Below are 25,876 nucleotides of genomic sequence, written 5' to 3' on the forward strand. Positions count from 1 at the left end.
GATCTATACTTCAGCAAAGAAAAATCATGGGGCATTACCATCAACATCTAAACTAAGTACATAGCACTATTATGGGTATTTTGTGCCCATATGAGGTATAGGGTATATTTGGTGTGTAAAATATGACAACTTAAAGGTTAAATAGTAATATAATAATTACTTAGCAAATATAAACTATAAGAAGCATATAATTATTAACAAATAAGTGAGAAATTATAATCACTGGTAAGCATCAGAAAATCTGAAGGAGAAAGGCAAAAGACAGAGATGCCCAGATCCCAAGCCAAACCCACAGAATCAGGAATAGGACCCAAGCAATTGCATTTTTCTAAAATATTTTTTATTTATTTATTTGACAGAGAGAGAGAGAGAGATCACAAGTAGGCAGAGAGGCAGAAAGAGAGAGAAGCGGGGGGAGAAGCAGGCTCCCCGCTGAGCAGAGAGCCCCATGCGGGACTTGATCCCAGGACCCTGAGATCATGACCTGAGCTGAAGGCAGAGGCTTAACCCACTAAGCCACCCAGGCACCCCTAGCAATTGCATTTTTAATAAGTTCCCAATATAATGTGGATCCATACAAATTTAAGAACCAAGGTATACATAGTGAGTGCAATGACTTTGGGAAAAAAAAAGAGACTGCTGTGAACTATCAAAGGAAAGATTATAGCAAACAGAACTTGAAGCAAATTTTCAAAGATATGCAGGGTTTGGATGAGATTGAAGATAATGGAGGGAAACCAACATTTGCTGAAGGCATATGAACTGTCAGGCACTGTTCTATGTATCACCTCATTTAAGATAATTTCATTTCATACATGGGAAAACTGAGGATCAGACAGATTAAATAATTTACCTCAGGTCACAAAACTAGTTAAATGACACAGTGGGACTAGTGGATATTTTCATCATATGGATGAAATTGAGCTGCAGGGAAGTTAAGTATTTTGTTGGAAGGAACAAAACTGAAAGTTGCAGAACTGTGATTAGTAAGTGGACAAGCTGAAATCAGGTCTGTGAATCTAAAGACTTTCTTTTTTTTCCTTTTTAAGGAGAAGGGGAGGAGTCTATTGCTCAGGAAAACACACAAGAATAGGAAAGCAACAGTAAAGTAGAAATCAAATTAGACCATCAAAAGATAGTCTACATTTTAATTCATGGTGTGGTCAAAGAATCACACATTAAAGACCACAATGGCTTAAAAATCACTTTAAAAAAAGAGTTAAAAAAGATCATTCAGGGGTGCTTGGGTGGTTCAGTAGGTTAAAACTTCTGCCTTTGGCTCAGGTCATGATCCCATGGTCCTAGGAGCAAGCCCCGCATCGCATCGGGCTCTCTGCTCGGCGGGGAGCCTGCTTCTCCCTCTCTCTGCCTGCCTCTCTGCTTACTTGTGATCTCTGTCAAATTAAAAAAAAAAAAAAAAATCATTCAACAGTTTTGTCTGAATTGATCAGTTTACTAAACAATTACTAACTGCAATTAGCAATCAGAATCTAATTATTAGATTGAACTGATGACTTAGCACCTTGCTTGGAAACCACCAACCTAGTCAAAATAGTCAAATTAATTTTAAAGTTAGTCTCAATTTAGAATAATGCTTAAGGTAGAGTAATTTTATTTATTACTGAAATTTTTTTTTATTTTTTAAAGATTTTATTTATTTATTTGACAGACAGAGATCACAAGTAGGCAGAGAGGCAGGCAGAGAGAGAGGAGGAAGCAGGCTCCCTGCTGAGCAGAGAGCCCGATGCGGGGCTCGATCCCAGGACCCGAAGGCAGAGGCCTTAACCCACTGAGCCACTCAGGCGCCCCTATTACTGAAATTTTTAAAGATTGCCTTATGACAATGTTTTATAAGAGTTCTTTGTGATAAACATTACTATTTTGAAGACTTTCTAAAAAGGGAAGCTGAAAATTTATTCATCCCTATTCACCTCAACTATTTCTCTAAGACCAACGTCAAAATTCAACTCTGTAAGGCTCTTCCTGTAATTAAAATTAAGCAGTTTTCTTCATTGTTGCTACTGAATATTTCTTGCACATCTCTATTTAGTATTTATTTCATTTTGCCTTTGTATAAAACTACTTCTTTACAATTGTTTCTACTTTTCTTTAGGGATAAGGATTATGCATTATTCACCTTTGTATTCAGCCAGCATTTAGCACAGTGCTTTGCATATTCAATAAAAGCCTGGTGACAATATTTTTCTCAGCAAGAAGATAAGCATATAAATTACACATACATCTTCCCCAAAAAACGCTGAACTAACAAATATAAAAACACAGGGAAATAGACTATTGAAAACATTCCATCTTAAGAGTAGGTTTTGTCAGTCATATATGAATTGGGAACCATGAAGATTGTTTATTGATCAACAAATTTGTACTATGTATTAGGCAATGTATATGTAACAGGGAACAACACAGATGTAGTCCTTGCCCTCAGAGAGCTCACAACTTATTAAGACAGACAACACACACACACACACACACACACACACAAAATGAAGAAAACAAACAGAAGGTGGTAATTAAGGAATTAAGAGTAGGGAAGGCAGGTAGAAGGCTGCTCAGATAGGGTGGACAGCTTGACAAGAGAAACTGAGGCTGACACTTGAAGGGTGAGTCAATTATGCAGGGAAAAAGGGAACAGCCCCAGAATTAAGGCCATAAAGCAAGGGAAGTGGTTATATGCTACAAGGCCAGCTTCAGGGGAATATAGTTTTGACAGTACATTCTCCATTCTTCTATTTATCATCCTTTTGCAGTTGTTTCTATCTTTTCTCCTTTTCTGACTGCTCTGATTTTCTGGGTAAATTTAAAAATGGCATGAACTCTAGGGAATGTCAGACTATTTCTAAATAATCCTAATTTCCTCCCAGTCCGAATGACTGATAAATTGATCTCCAAATGACAACTGTGTTCCAATTAGGAAAGAAGAGTGTTTATCTAAATCAACTTTAATTTTTTGATTTGGAGTCTTCCTGATTGCTAATCAACATGTTTTGTAATTACTTCAATAATTGCTTATAGATGTTCTTTTGTCTTCAGAAAAACACCCTGCTGCTTTCTGAACTCTAGGCTGCTCTAGAGCCTAGGCAGAGAAGATGGACTGAAAGCAGTATTTAACCACTGGGCGTTCTCAGATCTACTGCTATAGCTACACGCGAAATTATGAGAAAATGTGCTATACTGGAAAAAGCCCTGCATTAGAAATTAGAAGACATTGGTTCTAGTCCTAGATCTGCCACTTTGTTACGTGAATTTGGGTCAATTGTTTACTTTTAGGTTTAGTTTTCTTAGTGGTAAAGTCAGAATACATAAAAGTTGCATCTCATATAAAGCAACTGTGTGTGCCTGGCAAGGAAGTTTAAGAGAAAAATATCAATTTACACAGTAGTCAATGCATATATGCCCAGAAGCAAGCATGAGCTGAAAAACCTAAATATGTTGTTACGTCAATTAGTCTCCATTCCTATAAGCCTCGTGTTGAAAATCATGCTCTGCTGCAGGATTTTAGTGTTTAAACATTACATACTTATTTATATAAACTTACATATACACTTATTTGTTCATTTAGAGCAAGGTCTTTACATATAATCTACTTGCTTCATCTATGGCTCAAAGAAAGACACAGCCCTTAAGATGATGTGATTTATTTTGTATGCTAACTTTAAAATTTTTTTTTTAATTTATTTATTTGACAGAGAGAAATCACAAGTAGGCAGAGAGGCAGGCAGAGAGAGAGGAGGAAGCAGGCTCCCTGCCGAGCAGAAAGCCCAATGTGGGGCTCGAACCCAGGACCTGGGATCATGACCCGAGCCGAAGGCAGCGGTTTAACCCACTGAGCCACCCAGGCGCCCCAGTATGCTAACTTTAAATACAAATAGGGTATTGAATCCACTATACTGCTATACTATTCTGGCACAGACAGCACATAAATCAAAGTTGATGGAAACCTGGGAATATAGTATTGAGACCCTGAGCCATCAATTTTTTGTTATTGTTATCTAATAACATAAAAATATGAATGACATGGTTTTATCAATTATGTCACTAACCCAATAGAGCTATGCCACTGTTTACAGAAAAGACATTCACATACATGGAAAATGAGGAATGTACAAAGTTATTCATTGTATAATGCTTTTAATAAAAATCTAATTTTTATTAAAAATCTAAATGTCCAAAAGGAGAGGACTAATGAAGTGATACATCATATGATGGAATATTATGCTGCCATAAAAATGAATAAGGAACCACCTTATATGACACAGAACTTCCAAGATAAATGAAAAAAAATAAGGTACATAAACAGCATAGTACCATCTATGTGAAAAAAGGCAAAAAATAAAATATGTGTAGTATTTGCTTATATACATGTGAAAGTTTTTTTGAGAAATATACAAGGAAACTGTTAGCATTGGTTGCTTCCTAGGCAAGGTGGCTAAGGAGCAGGAGAAGTAAAACTTTTCACTGCATATTCTTTTTTACCTTTTGAATTTTGAGGCATATGAATGTATTATCTAATCCAAAAGGAAAACATAAAATTTAGATGGGCAATAAAATAGTTTGAGATGAAATAGGATCTTGTTCTTAATTGAAAACACTTCAAAAAGTAGGCATAGTTCTGAGGATAAATATCTGCAGGTAGAATACTGAAACTGTGACTATCTATTCCAAACTTCTCACTTTATAGATCTATAAGCCAAGACCTTGAAAATTTTGTGACTCATGTAAGATCACACAGCAAAAGAGGATTAGAAATCAGACATTCCAATATCTACTCTATGCATACCATTTTCTCATTTTGTGGGAGGAAAACACAAACAAAAGTTTAGGCTACATAATGGGTTGTCGTGTTCGGTCTAAAGTTTAGAGTCTAAAGTACGAAATAACCTCAAATCCTGAGGCTACTAATTTCTTGTGTGGCCTTGATGTGGCTACACTTACAAATATGTGACTGTACCTATTACAATATGATAAATATATTTTTTCTAACCTATCTCAACTAAATTTACTGAAGGCAAGAACTAAAGTGTCTTATTTTAATTTTCTAAATATGCAAATGCCTAGCACAAGTGTACTGCCAAAAATATTTATATAGGTTCTAATTCCTTAACCAAAACCCAGAGTCTGGATGTGTTTTAAAAATAGTAATTTCTTGGGACGTGTGGGCGGCTCATTTGGTTAATCCTCTGCCTTCAGCTCAGGTCCTGATCCCAGAACCCTGGGGTGGAGGCCCTGCATCAGGCTCCTTGCTCACTGGAGAGCCTGCTTTCCCCCGTCTGCCACTCCCCCAGCTTGTAAGCTTTTGTGTTCTAACAAATAAATAAATCTTAAGAAAAAAGAAAAGTAATAATTTCTTGAAATTTAAAAATGTTACAAGGTACACAAACCATTATGTAACACCTCCCATACCAGTGGCCAACGGCAGTACCCCATAATCAAACATAATATTTCTTCAGCAAAATATATGGGATAAAAATTATATACAATTTCTCATTTGCTCAGGTCATATTTTGTTACCAAATGCATTTTATCTCCAAGCTTAAAAAGTTTTTGGTTTGCAAAGCCTTCTAATGAGATTATATAGACTGTATTCGCAAAGGTGCTGTTAAAAATATGGTTAGTCACTTTAACTCTCATCTTTTTGATGAGATCAGACCAACCAATCACAGCAGGCAGCTTTTACATCCCAGGTGTGGGCTGAAGACTTGGCTTGTGATTACGGAATCCAACCTAGCAGACAGGACAAAAGCTGACACTATAAGAAGAAAGAAGGGAAAGAAAGGAGAGAGGAAAGAAAGAGAGGAAAGAAAGGTAAGGAAGGAAAGAAGATAGGCAGACAGAAAATCCTAATTGTACATTATATTCCTATTGTAGATGTTCTAATAAAAACTCCCTTTGATTAGATTGTGTTAGTTTTTAATTCAAAACCGGTAAATAAAACTTCTGGCCCGCACTGCTGACAAAACTGCTTTAATTCTCCTGTGAGGTAATTGCCCTATTTCTGGGACCAGTGTAAACAGAAAAAGGCATTCCAAAAATATTGCTAAAGAAAAAACATAAATACATTCAATTTTTTCAACTTGGGACTGTTACTTTAATATAAACGAAAGGAGACTTTCTAGTCAACCTCTTCTAATTGACTCTCCTATATAATCATCATTCTTTTTATCTTATAAAGTCTTGCAGAACTTTTTCTACTTTTTACAAGGAAGAATAGCTGAGTCAAAACACAGTATATACTAAAATCCTCTTTTCTTTCCACAACCCAAGCCCCACATCCATTTTTTCCTGGCAAAAAAATCAAATTTGCGCTAAAAGACTGTAAATCAACTTTACAAACAACGTCTCATTGATACAGTTCAGTTTGGCGATGTTGATTTTTCAATCTTAAAATTTTAACTGAATCAATTATTTTGTTCCATTTATGCAGTTAACAATGCAGCAAACATTTATTACAAAAAAAAATCTAGTGTATTCCATCCTAAAAAATGGAAATAGCAATGATGAACAAGAAAAACTCTGAGTTTGGCTATTATTTCAAAGTGGAAATACTAGGTTCTCGCAATTTCATAATTCATTTAAAAAGAGAAAACTAGACCTTACAACAAATAAACCAGTATATTAATAATCGAGTACAACAAAAAAAGGGTAAACAAAAATTAACCAGCCTGGTTTTCAGTCTGGAGAAAAACAAAATAGACTCCTTATTGGATTTCTCGGCCATACGCATTCTTAAGTAAAACTAAAATCTTTTACTGAGGAATTTCTTGGTATATGGGACTTGTTTCCTCTATACCGCCCTATCAAAATCACCAGCATTATTCCAGAATATAGTTATATACTTTGAGACCACTAAAAATACCCCACAGCCCAAAATGCCAACGGTGGTTACTCTGCAAAAAGAAACGGTCAGAAACTACGTATTACTCTAGGACATAGAACCAATCGACCAAAAGGACTTCTAGAATATGCTGCCCCAAGATTCAGAATGCAACTCAGAAATAGCACACGCGGTCACGGTGTCCCTTAAACCACAAGACCTTCCTAAGAAAGCAGAGCCTTAAACTTATCAACTAAATGAGAACTCCCCTTTTCTCTGAAGTTAAAGCAAGGTAGGGCAGCTGAAACGAGCGCAGCAGGGACAGCTCGGCTGCTGACTACTTAGAACGGCTCATGGAGAGCAAAGTCCCTGTGCTTTGACTACTCCCCTTACCGTTAGAAGATCTGGGAGGGAGGAAAGGAGGAGAAACACCCCCAGAATCCTGGCAGAAAATCCCCTGGCCTCGAAGATGGGGTTTAGGGAGACAGAGAGGGGGCAGCTCCGCGTGTGGTGACCCTTTGTGAACACACACTCTGTGACTGCTCGGATCTCACCGAGGCTTTAAAAGAGCGGACTACGGGGGCCTTGCGCGACCCACAATCGTCGTGGAAGCCGCAGCGCTGCAGAGACGCTCCGTCCGACAAGCTCTATTGCACCTTTCCGCCTGTGCAGGTCACTGAGCCCTTCCCTCACCCACCCACCCAGGTCACCCTCCGCCGCGCCGACTTCCGACCGGGATCCCGCGGGCCAGGGCGGAACGCTGCGCAAACCAGTCTCTTCCCTCAGCCTAATCCCTCCGCTGCCGGACGCGCACTAGTTTTAATCACGCCCCACCCCCTGCCCGTCGGCGTCACCTCCGCCACTCGAGCGCTTTCCAGCAGCTTCCAGAAACGTCGCCTCCCCAAACCCAGCCACTCACAGATGCCGGGCTCGGCAGCCACCGGCCCCGCCCCTAGCCGTCGCGGCTGCTGAAACTGCGGCTGCGACTCCGGGCGGACAGCCACGCCTCTGCGGAGGCCGTCCGGAAGTGCTCTGGTTCTCGCCTTCCCCACCACGTTGACGTACTTTCAGGCCCCGCGCGGAGCAGGAAGGGGAACTCTTTTGCTGCGGACTCAAACCGGAAGCTGCTTTTCCAGCGGAGAGGCCGGTGGGGGAGGAGCAGGTCGAGGGAAACGTGGGTTGAACGTTGCACAGTGGAGTGTGGACCCAATCTGGAACAGGAGTTCGGACCGACTCGGTGCGAGCAAGGGGAGTGCACGCGGCAGGTAAGGGAGAAGAGAGTGTAGTTTCCTCTGGCTCCCGAAATCGGGAAGGCGGACAGCGCCGGGGAAAAGACACTGCCTTTGGGGTAGTCGGTGCGCAGAAAGGTGGACTATGCTGGGAGAGGAAAGGGGGCAGGGACTGGGCTCGGGTGGGAGGCTTGGTGATTGAGGTGTGGAGATAGAGTTATTGATTCGATTTGGTTCAGAGAGGTAAATGCTGAAGAGAAACCAGAGTCGTTTGTTTTTCCCTCTTCTAAAGAGCGCGGAGGTGGAGAGGGTTAACGGAATCCTGCACCTCCTCGGGTTTTCAAGGTTGGGTTTTGAACCTTTGATGTCATGGTCCTGTGCGTCTGTGATTCTGGAGGGCTGGGTTTGGAACCAGGCAGGGCTGGGCACCCAAAGCCGCCCCATTCCTCGGCTTTAAGTTCGCTCTGGTCGTACCTTTGGTAATTCATGTGCTGAGCCCCCTTGGTCTTGGAGGGGAAACTCAAAATGGGTTTAAGGCTCTTCTCGGAACAGCTGGTTCTGTGGGTTTCCCCACAGTGCACGCGGGACTGTGAAACAATCTTAAGTGCATATTTTTCGTCATTCCCAGGGCAACCTTTACACATTCATTGCGCTGTAACTGCGTTCGTATGGGGCTAAGTAATTCACATTCGGGGTCCGGGAGTATCAGTGACTCGCAGAAGTACTGAAAAGAGGGCGTCAGAAGAAAGGTGCTGAGGGTGGAGTAGAGGAGGGTAAGATTGGAAAGCCAGGTTGGTCTCAAGTATAGTGAGCTTTAGGTCATATACTACTTTCAGGTACGTACTGAGGTGTTTGGACTTTTCTGAATCGAGTTAGAATAAACAGGTGATTTTAAGCTGAGCTGTCTCAGCTTAAAACTCATTTTGTACAAGCGTCACTTTGGCAGTGTTACAGAATTGAGATGGGATGGAGAGGTGGGGATTTGAGGCTTCCAAAGAACTGTCCACAGAATTTGGTGACTTTTACTGCATGAAGAAGTGGGAAGTGAAAATTTCGAGGACCACTCAAATTTTCTTGTGTATGTGTTTGGAAAGATGAAGACACCAAAATATAGGTCAGATACAATAAAAAGGAGCAGGTTATGTTGGTAGGGAGAACAATGAAGATGAGCCTTGAAGCCAAATTGTAAGAATTACACCAGGGTTTGTATAGAAAACAAAGTTAATTGTTTTTTGAAAGACCTGGATAGCTCACCTCTGGTATTTTTTTTTTTTTTAAGATTTTATTTATTTATTTGACAGAGAGATCACAAGTTGACAGAGAGGCAGGCAGAGAGAGAGAGGGAAGCAGGCTCCCTGCTGAGCAGAGAGCCCGATGTGGGACATTGATCCCAGGACCCTGAGATCATGACCTGAGCCGAAGGCAGTGGCTTAACCCACCCAGGCGCCCTGGTATTTTTTTTTTTTTTTTTAATGAATTTTCTTTTGTGGGGTTTTGCATATTTGAATTTCCATCACCAACCTATCTGCTTTTCCCACTGAAATGTTGGCTGCTGGGATCAGAATCAGGAGCAGATTTGAAGGCTTATGTTTACTTATATAATTGAGAGAGAGAAAAAAGGCCAAGAAAGTTTTTTAGATCCCTCTGGCAGATGGAAATTGTCATCAAAAATATCTTACTCAGGTTGTATAGGGTTATATAGGGTTATATAGGGCACCAGTTTTTCTTTTGAGAATACTGCAGAATAATACAAGATGTGCAGTGTATTGTGTACATAGAGTGAAGTATAAAATTAGCACTGAATGAATAGTAGTTAAAATTTACTGTCTGTTCAGGTGCTAAGCATTTTACGTGTATTGTTGTATTTAATTCTTAGTACAAAGCAGTGTTAAAAATTTCTGAACCCACATGTGCAGTTGTAAAGCCCATGCTTTTAGCTAGTCTGGAATCATAAGCAGTTTGACTCTTTCCTGTATAGTTCTCTTTTGTAAGTATATTATAAATGGAGCCAGCCAAAAATAAGAAATTTGGTGTTGTCTTTGAGGAGCTGAAGAAGTAAAAGTTATCATCAGGCTTATTTTTGTCAAAAAAAAAAAAAAAAAGCAAAAAGCAGTGGTTCTCAGTGAGGCAGTTTTGCTTCCCCTGGTCATTTGGCAATGTCTGGAGACTTTTGGTTCTCACAGCTGGGTTGTGCCCATGGCACGCACTCACCATCTAGTAGGTAGAAGTTAGTGATGTTGCTGAACATCCTACAATGTGCAAGACAGTCCTCAAAAGGACTGGTTTTGTCTGGTCCAAAATGTCTGTAGTGCTGTAGTTCAGAAATCCTGCCTTAGCAATATTTCTTCAGGAGTTTGAGATTCACTTACACTTTTCTTAGAAGCATTTTTATTTTTGAAATTATTCCATGGCTTAAAAGATGTGTAAAGTTTATACATCTGGAATAGAATAGCATAACTGGTTTTTAAAGTGAATCTCTAAGCCACAGTTTCCCAGGAGGTGGTTGTCATAGAAATTCATAGATTTGGGAAAGACTTTTGCTTAAAGTTATTTTACAGCATCCCTACTAAGTGGTGATTTACTCTGCTTTAAGGTCTTTTGTGTCTGGTTTCCCTATATTTTAAATCCATATCTAAACTACTCTTAATAATTAATTTTCCCTTGTACTGAGCTCCAGACTTATAATTTTGACTTTACTGAATATGATTCTGTTCTATGGACTTAAAACAAGCTTGTTACATGTGTAATTTGTACTATAATAGTGTTTATATTTTTGTGTGATATAGTTTGTTTATTATAAAATAGCATATTGTTGGGAATTTTTTAAAAAATAGCGTAATTCTTTTGATGACCTTGGTGGTTGAGCAGTAAAAATGTATCGGGTTCTTTTGTCGCTGTCAAGCGATGGCATAATAGATCTGGCGTCTGTAAAATGTATTCTTAGTATGATGCTAACATGCTTGTTTCAGATTATGCATAGACCCTAAAAACCTAGGTTTTTAAACTCTGGTCAGTATAATTTGTTATTTAAATAATAGCTTATTTCTATTACAAGTTTTAATTAATTTGCTTACGAATGAGTCAAACTTGGTCCTGTTGCCAATCTGCCCTCTTCCAACAAATTCACTAGGATTATAAGTAAATATAGGTAATTTGTTTTTGCTTCAAGCTTACAATTTTAGAATATGTTTATTTTGGGACATACAGTTTCAAAACATACTTAATATATATGCATCTTATAAGATAGCATAGCTCTTTTTCAAAGTAAATAGGACTTTTATTTAATTGTCTATTGACTTTTTTTTTTCCAGGGTTCATTGAAAAATCCTTAGTGATATTGACATGTTTCAAGTGACATAAATTAGCCAATGACTCGGAATGATGGATTCCCCGAAGATTGGAAATGGTTTGCCAGTGATTGGACCAGGGACTGATATAGGGATATCTTCACTCCACATGGTGGGGTATTTGGGAAAAGTTAGTGAACTTATTTTTTGCCTCAGTGCAAAGTTGATTTTTTCCTCCTTTTTTGAGACTGAAATTCGGTTTTAATTTTACCAGTTAACTTTTAAAAAACTATATCTTCCACGGAAATCTTACAGAAATGGCGAAAGATTATTCTAATGTATTTACCTCTCTGTGTTTTATTGATATGTGAAAGTAGAAATAAAACATAGACCTTGTGGTTTATTCTCTGAAAATATGAAACATATATTTTCCCTGGCAGCTGACATTACTTTTTTTCTTGCAAATAAAACTGATGCTATTTTTAAAACTTAAAATTTAATATTTAAAACTATAATATATTCTTTTTGGAATATTAGTTGTATTTAAAGCATATATGCATTTCTTTTATTTGCCATGTTTAAAATATCTAGCCAGGACACTTCCAGGTGAAAATTGTATTTTTTTTCTGGGTTACTTTTCCATATAACTTTTTGTAATTTGATACAATCTAGGAATGTCTATATTTTAATTTACTTTATTTCTTTTTTAGAATTATGATTCAGCTAAAGTCCCGTCAGATGGGTATTGCCCTGCTTGTAGAGAGAAGGGAAAGTTAAAAGCCTTAAAGACTTACCGAATTAGTTTTCAAGAATCTATCTTTTTGTGTGAGGATCTGCAGGTAAAGTATTAATCTTAGATAGTATTAAGGTTTTAGCTTTTTGCTTTTTTCTGCAGTGTTTAAATTTGTACTCATTGTGTATTTTTTAGACTGTACATTTTTAATACATAGATAACCAGAGTATCTAGATCTGTCTAGTATACAGTTTTAAATATTTTGTTATTTTCCCTGAATTATTGCATGAAGATACTTGTTTTTATTATCGTTAGACTTGTGAGAGGAGAAAATACATTTCAAGATGGATTTTTTTTTAACCTTGCTGGGGTCCTTGTTAATTGTTGGTATGTAGTGGTTATCCTTTCATCTCTTTGATTTATAAACTTTGGAACTTACTGGAAAAGTTACTAATCTCTAAATATTGTATACTTAAGAATCTAAATATCCAGTGTATCCAGTGCTACAAATTTAAAAAAAAAATTTTGAGAGTGAGAGAGAGTACGCGTGTGCAAGAGAGCACAAGTTGGCGGGGGTGGGGGGGGTGGAGAAGTGGACTCCTTGCTGATCAGGGAGCCCCTACTCAAGGCTCAGATCCCAGGAACCCAAGATTATGACCTAACCGGAAGTCACTTAACTGACCGAGCTACCCAGGCACCCACAGTGGCACAACTTTTATATAGGAGCTCATTAAACTTCATAATACTCCCCGTTTTATTTTATTTGACAGTTTATGAAACTTTTATATATATGTTTAGTTCTCAAAACTTTGCGAAGTAGATATTTCCATTATGAATAAGAAATCAGAGAGAGTTTAGGAGCATAAGGTCTTCATAAATTTTGCAGAACTGTAATTGGAATATAGTCTTGTAATTTCAGGTGTGTTTCATTCCAAGTAAACTCGCAGTTCATCAGAATCACGTGGGGTACTTTTAAAAAATTTCTGGGTATCACCCCCAGATGCCAGTTCAGTAGACTTAACCCAGAATTATATAGTCTTGTAACTCTTAGGGATGAGTCTGATGATTGGCCAAGTTTGCAAAATACTAAACTAAATGAACACTGATAGTGATAGATACTTTTCCTGAGTGTAACTTGAAGAAAATCCCAGGCATTCCTACAAATAGAAAAAAGTTTCTTTTTGCATTTATTCAATAATTTTTTTTTTGAGTGTCACCACGTTGGCAATGTCCCAAAGGCTAGGATACAATGTATAAAGCAAAAAATACCTTATCCTCAAGAAGGTGGTTATGGGAGCACCTGGGTGGCTCAGTTGGTTAAGTGTGTGCCTTAGGTTTAGACATGGTCCTGAGATGGAGTTCCAGGTCCACCTCTCTGCTCAGCGGGGAGCCTGCTTCTCCCTTTCCCTCTGCCTACCACTCCCCCTGCTTGTATTTGTGCTTGTATGTGTGCATTCTCTCTCTCTGCCAAATAAATAAATAAAATCTTTTTTTTTTTTTTTTTTAAAGGTGGGTATGTTCTAAGAGGGAGGAAAAATCAGTAAGTAAGTTACAGTTTTTGTGTATGAGGTAATGAAAAATAAAGCCCAGGGACTGGAGTGTTAGGGAGTGAGAAGTTAGCAATTCTAAATAGAGTGGTGAAGGGGATCTCTTCATTGAGAAAGTGACATTTGAACAGAAACCTGAAAGGGATGAAAAACAAGCCATATGAATTTCAGATAGACAAGCATTCCAGGCTGGGAGAGTAGCAGGTACAAGACCCTGAGCCAGTAAAGTTTGCCTGTGCATGTTCTACTGCAAGGAAACTAGCAGAGCTGGATCTGAGTTAAGTAAAGCGGAGTAATAGAAGATGGGTTAGAAAAATAATGGTGAGGGGACTGGACCAAATAGGGTTTTAGAGGCTGTTGTAAAGTCACTGGCTTTTACTGTGGCTGAAATGAAGAGCCATAACAGGGAGAGTCATAATCTGATTTAAATGTTAAAAGGTTCAGTGTGGCTTCTCTCTTGAAAGTATATCTAATGGGCAGGACCTGAAGTAGGGAGACTAGTTGAAAGACACTTAGAATATTCCTTGGGGAGCAAATAGTGGCTAAGGTGATAAGATGTGGTTGGATTATCTATGTAATTTGGAAATAGAGCCAAAGAGGATTTGCTGAAAGATTGGGATGCATAGTAGGAGAGCAGGGAATCAAGAATGATTCCCAGATTTTTGGCTTACATAATTGGGAGAGTAAGGTTGCCTGTTGGAATAGTGGAGTTGCCTGTTGCTAAGATGAGAAAGACTTTGGGAAGAAGAAGATTTGGGGGGAAGATAGGCCAGGACCAGTCAAGCTTGAGACAGCCATCTGGTACTTGAGGGTATATGGAATAAGTGGTTGGATCTGTGTGTCTGGCATTAGGTAGAGAGTGAGGTTAGAGAGAGGTAATTTGGGAGTCATCAGCATGTAGATAATTGAACTATGAAAGGGGATAAGTTTACCTAAAAGTATTGGTGGCAATCCAAGGACTAAGCCCTGTTAACACTCCTGCATTAAGACACTGGGGAGATGAAGTGGAACTAGGAAAGGAGTAAGAGAAGAATTGGACAGTGAGGTAGGAGTAAACCCAGAAAGGTAAGAGTATTTTGTTCTTGAAGTCAAATTATTTACTTTCAGCTCAAGGAGAATGACGACTCAATTCACCACTGGGTAGAGTGTTGTGGGTTCATTGAGAAACTTGATGAGAATATTTTGGGTAAAGTGTTAGTGATAAAGGAAAGCTGGTTGGAGTGAGTTAAAGAAAATTAGAGAGGAAGAACTGAGAAATACAGATGTGAGGTGGTACCTGGAGGAGGAAATTTTTATGCTGATTATATCCAGTGGAGAGCGAAAAAGTGTACAGAATTACTGAAGAGCTATCCTTGAAGCAGGCAGTGGGCTCTATCAACAGCGAGAGGGCTTGATGTTAGGCTGTTTGACAGCTTATCCTAACAGGGGACTGTATAGGGTGTGTACTCATTAACTCAGATCAAAGTTGTAGAATGGTAACCATAGGAAAGAGAAATCTTTCTAGAAAAAGAACATTATATTTTCCCCTCTTCCAAGCAATGTATAGTATTTCAGTAGAGTTCTTTCACCATGGACTGCCATAATAAAGAAGTCCCTGTCCTTAGGACATTAGCTTTTAGCTATTAAAGTTAGAGGTATTATTTGCATTTTTAGTTTTGAAGCATTTTTTTTAAAGTGATGAGGAAAAAAAGAAATAACCAAGAATTTTAAGTGTATGCTTTGCAGATTAAAAAAAAGTACTGTAATTTTTGATCTAATTTTAAGGAAGTGTTCTATTCAGTAAGAGCCCCGTGTATTTTATGAAGTAGATTGGTTTACACCAGGAGTCCGCAAACTCTGTATGACACCCACAGGCTAAGAGCAATAGTTAATGTTTTTATTTGATTATTTATTTTTAAAGATTTTATTTATTTGTCGGAGATAGCAAGAGAGGGAGCACAAGCTGGGGGAAGTGGGGAGAGGAAGAAGCAGACTTCCTGCTGAGCAGGGAGCCTGATGTGTGGCTGGATCCCAGCACCCTGGGATTATGACCTGAGCTGAAGACAGAAGCTTGATGACTGAGCTAGGCACCCTGTTAGTTACATTTTTAAATTACTAGGCAAAAATGAAAAAAAAAAAATGCTATTTTGTAATATATTAAAATTACATGAATTTCAAATTTCAGTGTCCAAAAAAAGTAGTATTGGAATGTAGCCATACACAATCATTTTTGCATTGTCAATGGCTGCTTTTGTATTATAGTGGCAGACTTAAGTAGTTATGACAGAGACCTGGACTAGCCCACTTACCTGGCCTTTTATAGGTAAAGTTTGCTGATCCCTGGTCTTTAAGACCTTTGAATCAGTTTGTTAATTTGTTAATATTTTTATTGTAAAATTTTAAGTCCACTGAACATTCTGCTTTCACTTGCCAAATTGCCAAGAATCACATGGGAAAACCCTCTTAATCAGAAGTTTCTTGATTTGAAAAAAACACTAAGATTCAAACTCCGCTTCCAAATTAATAAATTGAAATTCAAGTTTTTTCAAACTGTAGGGAGTTTTATCTCTTTTTTTTTTTTTCTTGAGTATTCCATTGTAGTCTTTTATTGGAACATTTATTTAGGTTTTTTTTTTAAAGCATGAAATTTTTAAGGCTCTTCAGTCTTTAGTTAAGTCGTCAGAGAAAACATTCATTTTCTTGGTTTTCTTCATTTGTAAAATGAATGTAAACTGTTTATTTTTTGTAAGTATTTTTATAGTTTGTTTTTGGCATACCTTATAATTTTCCAAATACAAGGTAATGTGCAGTGTTTTCCTTTTTCTGTTTTATAGGAAAACAGGAATGTATTTAAGCTGCTCAAAAAAATCAGTGAAAGAGGGAGCATTAAATTTTTTCAACCTAAGATTTTAAATGCTCTTGCATGGTTGGGCTAGATGGAAAAATTAATTATGTAGTTATCATTTATGATTTTCCTTTTTTTTTTTTTAAGATAAGCTAAACTTCTAGTAAAAGAAATGGCATGTTAATTATAAATATAAAGTAGAAACTAAAGTCCAGGTATAAAGAGATAAAAATCTGAAAGCACTGATTTATAAGAGGGATAAAATGGGACAAGGACAAATTGTACTTTAAACTGGCCCTATGACTGGAGCACAAATTATCGATAGAAAAGTTAGTTGAGACATTTGCAAATAATGTAGGAGAAAACCATCTAGACCACTAAATTTTGCAGCTCCAGGGCCCATTATTGTTTATTGATTTTAATTAAATAGGGGCGCTTGTAGGGTATGCACATCATGATCTTGACTCTGAGATCAATAAAGCTTTTTTGTTTTTGTTTTTTAAAAAGTTTTTAATTGTAAAAAAAAAAAAAGGCATGACATTTACCATCTTAATCATTTGTAAGTGTACAGTTTAGGTGTGTTAGGTGTATTCACATTATTATGGAACAGACCTCTTGAACTTTCTCATTGTGAAAAACTTAAATTTTGTACCCACTGAATAACAGCTCCTGTTTTCCCCCTTCGCCCATGCTTTGGGACCACCATTCTACTTTTGGTCTCTATGAATTTGACTACTCTAGGTACCTCATATAAGTAGAGTCATACCATATTTCCCTTTTGTGACTAACCTGTTTTATTTAACATAATGTCCTCAATATTTATACATGTTGTAGCCAGCGAACAGATTTCCTTACTTTTTAAGGCTGAATAATATTTCATTGTATGTATATACCACATTTTCTTTATCCATTTGTCCATTCATGGACATTCAGGTTGCTTTCACCTCTAGGGTGTTGTGTATTATGCTGCAGTGGATATGGGTGTGCAAATATCTCTTTGAGGTCTTGCTTTCATTTTTTTTGGAGTATATACCTGTCTATGACTATGAATACAAAATTATTGCTGTTTTAAAGTGTTCTCTATTTTCTGACATTGGTAGGATTTAGGAAATAATCTCAGGGTGTAAAGTTGAGGGTCAAGTTGTTAGTTGGTGAGTGCATTCCTAGTTGGTAACAGTGAGAAGAATCCAGAACTTAGCTATTAAACTAAAGAATTTTATAAGTACAATATTATGAGCATAGTGTTCATTTGTATAGAAGAAGCTGTACTTGTAAAGAGGACTTAGTGCATTTCAGTATCTGTTGCTTACAACCTAGTGACTAAAAAAAGCTTAATGGCTTGACTTAGTATTCCTCATGATTCTGTGGGTTGCGTAGGTAGTTCTTATACATCACCTGCTGTCAGCCAGGAAGCCTAAAATGTCCGCATAGCTGGCAGTTGATGCTAGCTGCAAACTGGGAACTCTGCTCAGGCAGTCGGCCAGGATCTCAATTCTTTTCCATGAGGGTCTCTCCGTGAGGCTAATTGGTCTCCTCACAGTATAATGGATGGGACCTTCAAGGAGTGTTCCAGAAGGAAGGCTCCAAAAGACTAGCCTAATGCGCCTGTGCTTATCAGGCTTCCACATGCATCGTGCTTGTGAGCATCCCATCATAGCTGGTCCCATGGCTAAGCCAGGAGTGGTGCAGCAGAGGACTGACACTACCAGGGCATGAATAGCAGGAGGGGTAGTTCCTTAGACATAAAAGGCCATCAAAGTAGCAGTTACCATGTTTGTGTAGAAGTAGGCATTTATTTTAAATGAGGACACATAATATATTAGATTTGTCTTTTAAAATATTTTCCTAGGTTTCAAACTTGGGGAAAATCGATTATTTTGGTCATTTGTCTACACTTGTGATATTTGGCTGAAGTTGTTTTAATACATAATAAGATTTGATGAAGTTGTTAAAATTCAGCCAGTTTGACTCTTAGATCCAGTAAGGATGTAAAATTGGTAATGCTTATGTGTGCTCAGATTAATACTCAGTTTTAAAATTAAACACAGAAATTACTAATGCATATTTTTTTTTATTTGAAAATGCTTCATCCTGAAAATGAAAATACTTTTCTGATTTTTAATGTTATTACCTGTCCCAAAACGAGTAACACTCAGAATGTTTTTTTAAATTGTTGAAACTTGTTAACTCACTCAACATTAGGTTTTTATTAAAACCGAAGTATGTATGTTTTCCGTGTCAGCTACCTCTAGTGTGGATCCGATTAAACCCTCGATTGTTCAAATTAACTAAGGAAAATTATACTTTGGGGGGGCCAAAATTTTGATTTAATAGTGGTTTATTTCTAGTTCCTTTAAATTTAGATTGGTACAGTTGTACTGATGCTAAAATTTTATATGTATTTTTCATGACATAGAAATTGTAATATAAAACTTGAGCTTTATTTGAATATTTTGTAGTTTTTATCATTTTCTTTTTTCTTCCTAGTGCATCTATCCTTTGGGCTCTAAATCACTTAGTAACTTAATTTCTCCTGATTTGGAAGATTGTCATACTACAAATAAGCCTCAAAAAAGGAAGTTCTTGGAAACCAACTATAAAGATTCACCTCCTTTAGCAAATACCAAAAAGACTAAAAATCATGTTGTTGGTGAACAAGTTTTGAACAGCAAACATGATGGAGAAGCATATGATGAAACCTCGTCTCGCTTACCTGATTTACCACACAGTGGTCTACAGAACCCAGTTAGGACAGCTGATTCCTTGGAACAGAATGAGATTTTGGAGGCTGGTATTGACATGGCTGCTGAAGAATATCCTGCTACAGTTGATGTTTCTGAAACTGGAGGGATTTCTCCTCAGAATGAAGGATGCGCATCTGAACTGGAAATGGCATTGGAGAGCAAATGTACATCACTTTGCCGGTCTTTATGTGTCCAGTGGAAAAATGCTAATGCTCTCTGTTGGTTAGATTGTATTCTGTCAGCATTGGTGCACTTGGAAGGGTTAAAAAATACTGTGACTGACCTGTGCTCTAATGCGAACTCTGTGTTCTGGCAGTTGTTTATGAAGTATGATCAAGCCAATAAACTTCTGCACGCCAATCAGGTGGATGGAATTAAAGGTTGGTAATAATTTATTTCTCTTACTTATAAAGAAGTTAATGTTCAGGCATGCCTGGGTGGCTCAGTCGGTTAAGCATCTGCTGGCTCAGTTCATGATCCTTGGGTCCTGGAATTGAGGCCCGCATCATGCTCCTTGCTCAGCAGTGAGACTGCTTCTCCCTTTGCCTGCCACTCCCCCTGCCTGTGTGTGCGTGCTCTCTCTGACAAGTAAGTAAAGTAAAATCTTAAAAAAAGAAGTTAATGTTGGAATAGTTTTGTCTCATAACATGTGGAAAATATACAGACACAAATCACTTGTTATTCTACAACTTCCCAAAAATCTTGATTCACAATGAGGGATATATATAATTTTTTTTCTTGGAAATTGGGATACCTGTGAATCCACCTCCCGACCCAAAATAATTAAAATATTTCCAGTAACTTAATCTACTTATGTGTTCCTCCTCATCCCATCTTCCATCTCTCCTGCCAAAGGTAATTATTAACCTGAAAGGTGTTTTATCATTTCTCCTTTTTTGAAATTGTTTGTTTTGCATATGTATTACTAAACAATATATTCCTACTTTAGTTTGTTTTGAACTTAGTAAAAAGGATATTGTACAGAATGTCTTCTGGGACCTTTTCTTCTTTCCTTTTTTTTTTTTTTTAAATATTTATTTATTTATTAGAGAGACTGTAAGCAGGGGCAATAGCAGAGGGAAAGGGAGAAGCAAACTCCCTGAGCCTGATGTAGGACTTGATCCCAAGACCCCGTGATCATGAACCTGAGCTGAAGGCAGCTGCTTAACTGACTGAGCCACCCAGGTGCCCCGTTCTGTTTTCTTTTTATAAAGATTGATCTGTGAAGCTGCTTGTATTGGTGGTTCATTATTTTTCATTGCTAAAGATGTCCATTTTATAAATGTATCCGTATATTTATTTACCTATCATTGAGTTGGTTTTTTTGCCATTATAAGTAGTGTAGCTGTGACTATTCCTGGGCTCAAATAGAGTTTCTCTTGGGTATACCATAGGAATGGAATCAAATCATAGACTCTGGGGCATCTAGGTGGCTCAGTCAGTTAAGCGTTCAACTTGATTTTGGTGCAGGTTATCGTCTCACGGTCATGGGATGAAGCTTTGTGTCAGGGTCCACATTTAGCACAGTCTGCTTGAGATTTTTCTCTCCCCCCCCCCCACTTATGTGCGTGTGCGCTCTCTCTCATAAATATATCTTAAATCATAGGCTCTAAGTTCAGATTTACAAGATACCATCACTACTCCCATTAGCAATATGTGAGAGATCTTCCTGATATATTCTCCTATGGTTATTTCACACTTGGAGAATTTTGCTTTTTGAATGATGTAAAATGGTTTATGGTCTTGATTTGCCTTTCCCAAATTTTATTTTATTTTACTTTATTTTGTTTTTATTTTAATTCCGTTAAGAGTAACATTAGGTTCAGGTGTATCCAGTATAGTGATTCAGCAGTTCATACAGCACCTGCTACTCCTCACAAGTGTACTCCCTAGTCTCCTCACCTATTTAACCCATCCCCAACCCACCTCTCTGCCTTTCTCAAATTTTAAAGAGGTTGGACAGCTCTTCAAACATGAATTGATCATGTTTCCTCTTTTGTGAAATGCCTGTTTGTGTCTTACCTTATTTGAGTTTCTATGTCTTTGTTGCTATCTTTATGTCACGTGTGTTGCTAAATTGTGTCTTGTGTATTTACTTTTTTAAAGATACCTTTTGAGGTACAGAAATTGCTAATCTTTCCTTTTGTAGCTAGTAATACTTCTGACATTTAAAAGGAATCTTTCCTTTTCCAAGATCAGAATCCATATTTTCACTGAAAATTCAAAGTTTTGTTGTTGACATTGAATTTTAATTCAGCTCAAGTTAATTTTTGTGTGTGATAATCATCCCCTTTTCCCCCCATTACCTAGCCAGTTTTTCCTAGCTCCTAACTCCACATTTTTCTTCAACTGATCTGCCAGGCCACCTTTGTTACATAGTCTTCCATGTATGTGTGCAGCTGTTCTTTCATTCTCAGTTTTGTTTTCTTGGTCACTCTATCTGTCCCTGTGTCAGCACCACACTATTTTAATTACCAGGGTTATTGCTGTCTGGTAGTATAAGAATCCTCACCTTTATTCCACTTGTCTTTGGTCATGCCGTGTTTTATATAATTCTTACACATTTTTCCCCATTGTTGGCCATTCAGGCTGCTTATTATTTTTTACAATTATGAACAAACACCATGACAGATAATCCATATATCCTTTGAATCCATCCATTGCCAATTATATCTTAGAAGGGATATTAAAATTTGAATATAAAGAGTCTTTGTAAATGGCTTTCCTGAAGAGTTAGATCATCATTTTCATATGTAGAAGAAAACATCCCAGAGCACTCAGATCATCTTTGAGTATAAACATTTTAAAAGTTATAATTTTGTTAGGTAAGAAATACTGTTTAAACTTAAATTTCTTTGATATTGAATTTTTTGCAAATTTTAAATTCATTTTTCTACAAGCATTTTTGTTTTTGCCTCTTCTTCACTGTATTCTTGTACTCTGTAATTATAGGAACCCAATACTGAGTTAGGTGACAGTTCAGATGATTACAGAAGAATATATTTCATGTTCAGACTTTGACTTCAATGTTGAATTAATTTTAATTATATTTTTTATAAAGCATAGCCACTTTATTTTATTTTTTAATAGAACCATAATTAACATACAGTGTCGTATTAATTTTGGGTGTGCATTGAAATGTTTCAGCAGTTCTATATGTTACTCAGTAAGTGTACTCTTAATTCTCTTTATTTCACCCATATTTACATATTCAATCATACTAATTTTTAAATAATAATTATATTTTTTATAATGTTGTAATTGCATTTAGTAAGTTGACTTTTAATTTTAAGTTTTTTTTTTTCTTGGCGTGGTTAAAGAAAAATTCTAGTTATTGCTTCATATTATAGGAGAATCCAGATATTTTCATAGTAAAACATATCAGCAGTATGATCAGGCTATATGAATTATTTGTAAGAGATTTTAGTGAAATTTTTTGTAGCTTAAGAATAACTAGGGGCGCCTGGGTGGCTCAGTGGGTTAAGCCGCTGCCTTTGGCTCAGGTTATGGTCTCGAGGTCCTGGGATGGAGCCCAGCATTGGGCTCTTTGCTCAGCAGGGAGCCTGCTTCCTCCTCTCTCTCTGCCTGTCTCTCAGCCTATTTGTGATCTCTGTCAAATAAATAAATAAAATCTTAAAAAAAAAAAAAAGAATAACTAGAGTCAGATACATATGGGGGCTGGGTTTCTGACATAATAATTCTATTTTGAGGACTTTAATCCTAAAGAAATGAAGAAAAACATGGATGGGTATGTGTCCAAAAGATATTTGTCATGATAGTATTTATAAGAGTGAAAAAACAAAGAACTTAATTATCCAGCACTAGGAGAATTGTTAGTAAAACTCCGATTCAGGTGGAGTGTAGTAACTAGCCTGCAAAGTTTTTAATGAAGCAAATTCATGTGAAGTAGTAGAAGTAATAGAAATAAGTGAGTAGATGTTGTCTCTAGCATGAGTAATAATCACATGTAAAGACATAGCTTCAGCTGTTTCAGAGATAGGCAGAATGTCTGAAAACATTGCTCTCTTGCTAGGCCTGTGATTATTTGGATGAGAAAGGCTTTTACTGAGCTTTAATCAAGCACAGTGATACTGGCTCCTGCAGTCGGGACTGATGATACTGGGCTGAGGGAATATTAGGGCAATGTATGGTATAGCACAGGAGTAAGAACTAAGGAAATTTTGTGGTTTTCATTTTGTCTCTGCTAAATTTTTTGACTGATTAACTTTCATTCTTGGTACTGTCTTAATTTTCTGTGGAAAGACAGAGATTGATAAGAAATTGATAATCTATTTCATTTTTAGATGGAGATTGTAAAAAACTTACTTCAGAAATACTTGGAAAGATAGAGTCCTGTCTGAATGAAGTCAGAGATGAAATTTTCATTAGGCTTCAGCCTCAGCTTAGATGCACATTAGGTAAGTAATTTCTATAATTTAACTGTATTATTCATCTACCATAAAGAAATACTTACATCATAAGAAAATATAGTACTGTTTTATTAGTTTGGGTGATTAGATTCTTGGGAGAGAGAATCTGTGTAGTTTCATTTAGGAGCTTAACCACTGGTTAAATCATTGGTGGACGGGGTTGTCGTTTCTATATAAACAGTCTCGTTGTTTATATCCTTGAAAGTGGATGCATTTCTCGGAAGCAGGTGGATACTTGGGTGGACTCCATGGGTTGTGTTTCCAATACTTTCCCTGTGTAGACTAATTCAGTGTTGTCAACCTTGACTGTGCATTACAAAGCACCTAGGGAGTTGAAAAGTGCATGGGGTCCATTAAATAATAGTCTCAGGGATGGAGTCAGGTATCAGCAATTTTTAGAAGCCCCTGCGTGATTCTTAAGGATGGACAGGGTTGAGAATCTCTGATCTAGGCCAACCATAGTAATTAGACTTCCCTTGCTGGTGATTGGTTTAGGAATAGACATACGGCACAATTTTCGTCGGTAAAAAACAAGGAGAAATATACTGATGACCTTTTGGGAAAGCTTGCTTACTTTTAAAAAGGGCAGAAGAATGAGAGCTGTTTTTTCTCTGTGATTTGGCTTTTGGCCTCAGAGCAGAGTAGAGCTAGGGCACTAGAGTCCTGAGGCTTTTGAAATTTTTTCAGTGTTGCAAAAAAGAGTCATTGATGATTTTTTTTTTAATGAGTAGTGTCTTTTTGTTTTATTTCTCTTTACTGTTGTATTGACTCTTCTGTTAATACTGTGTCATAGTAAAGAATATATAATACCTCTATTAAATATATTACCCATATTGAATTACATAAAATATCAGTGCCTTCTAATTTTTCTCTCAGAAGATTTATTTCATCAGACTCATGTGTATCTGGAAGCAGCATCTTTTTTGTGTGGTAGTATCTTTGTCCCACCGTGCTGTTCCCTGCTTTTATTTGTTTTCCATGAACTCCTACATACATGTTTATTTTGTTCTCAAAATAATAAATGAATTTCCATATGCCAGATCTTTGGTATTGTCTCCTTTAGGTCTAAAGGACTGTTCTCATTTATTATCATCAGGTAGGATCTCAGATGGGATGAATATTCTTTTTTTTCCTTTTTAATAAAGTATAATTTCTGTAATAGTAAAACCCTTTTTAAGTGTATGCAGTGTATAACCATTATCGCAGTCAAGATAGAGAACAGTTCTGTCACCCTGAAAGTTTTCTTCAGGCTCCTTCAGCCTCTATTCTTTTTTTTTTTTTTTTTTTTTTAAGATTTTATTTATTTATTTGACAGAGAGAGATCACAAGCAGGCAGAGAGGCAGGCAGAGAGACAGGAGGAAGCAGGCTCCCTGCTGAGCAGAGAGCCTGACGCGGGACTCGATCCCAGGACTCCGAGATCATGACCTGAGCCGAAGGCAGCGGCTTAACCCACTGAGCCACCCAGGCGCCCCTCAGCCTCTATTCTTAATCCAGACCTCTGATCTGTTGGGTGGATACTCGTTTCAAAGGAGCCTTTTCTGTAAGATTACCAGAGTATAGATCGAGGGGCTCACATGGTGCATTTTGCAGGTGTCCTTTCCCTCCTAGAATGACCTGAGATATTTTATTCAGGGTCCCTGCTTTGTTCCCATTTGAATTAAAGAGTGGTTTCTCCCCAGTCTGAACCAGCACTCCTCTTAGCCCTGATAATTATTTTTGAAACAAGGTTGTATCTTGTTCCACTGCTGCCTTGGGCCGTGTTTTCTATGTAACAGACAAGGAATTTTTAAATCATTTTTTTGTGCAGTCATAGAAGTTGGGCAAGCATACAGCTTTTCTAATACAATGGAATTCCTCTCTCGTTTGTGTTTATACTATTCATTCAACAGTAATAGGTGCTGTGTTGGAGCTTAAGATCTTACTAGTGAAATCTGATCTTTGCTTTGGAGAGCGTTTTAAAAAATCCTACAACATACGTGTCTTTATTCTGAATGTTACTGTGTACTTACAAGTACTAAAGAAAGAAATAGAATCTGTACTGATCATGAGTGTTGGTTAAATTTTTAAGATCAGTCATTGTATCATTTTGATTATTGTTTTTTAAAAATTCATTATAAACTATCCTTTCTGTTCACCCTCCCCGCAGTTTAAGAAATAAAATATTACAAATAAACATGAAGCCCCTTTTGTACTCTAATTCAGTTCTTCCTTACCTCCCCGCAAAGGTAACTGCTCTCTTCAATTTAATGTTT

General features: G+C 37.3%; 1 protein-coding gene and 1 long non-coding RNA gene across 8 annotated transcripts in view; one reads left to right on the forward strand and one right to left on the reverse strand.

The window, feature by feature from the left end:
* LOC125096269 (uncharacterized) overlaps window positions 1-7,598 on the reverse strand; it is a 120,387-nt gene extending 112,789 nt beyond the window's left edge. Inside the window, exon 1 of the long non-coding RNA XR_007126118.1 lies at window positions 7,223-7,598. This is a non-coding gene — a long non-coding RNA (uncharacterized LOC125096269). The remainder of the gene's footprint in view (window positions 1-7,222) is intronic.
* Window positions 7,599-7,730: 132 nt separating this feature from the next.
* USPL1 (ubiquitin specific peptidase like 1) overlaps window positions 7,731-25,876 on the forward strand; it is a 34,342-nt gene continuing 16,196 nt past the window's right edge. For 2 of the 7 annotated variants that reach the window (XM_047723071.1, XM_047723073.1), the window contains exons 1-5: window positions 7,732-8,094; window positions 11,370-11,535; window positions 12,056-12,184; window positions 18,937-19,573; window positions 23,498-23,611. In XM_047723071.1, coding sequence (XP_047579027.1) covers window positions 11,437-11,535; window positions 12,056-12,184; window positions 18,937-19,573; window positions 23,498-23,611 — 979 coding nt within the window. In that variant the 5' untranslated portion in view covers window positions 7,732-8,094; window positions 11,370-11,436. Of the gene's footprint in view, window positions 8,095-8,162; window positions 8,850-11,369; window positions 11,536-12,055; window positions 12,185-18,936; window positions 19,574-23,497; window positions 23,612-25,876 lie in introns of those variants that run through there. The other 5 variants (XM_047723075.1, XM_047723074.1, XM_047723072.1 and 2 more) reach the window with 5 other exon arrangements.

The sequence above is a fragment of the Lutra lutra genome, chromosome 3, assembly GCF_902655055.1.
Source record: "Lutra lutra chromosome 3, mLutLut1.2, whole genome shotgun sequence".
In the NCBI taxonomy this organism is placed as follows: domain Eukaryota; kingdom Metazoa; phylum Chordata; class Mammalia; order Carnivora; family Mustelidae; genus Lutra; species Lutra lutra.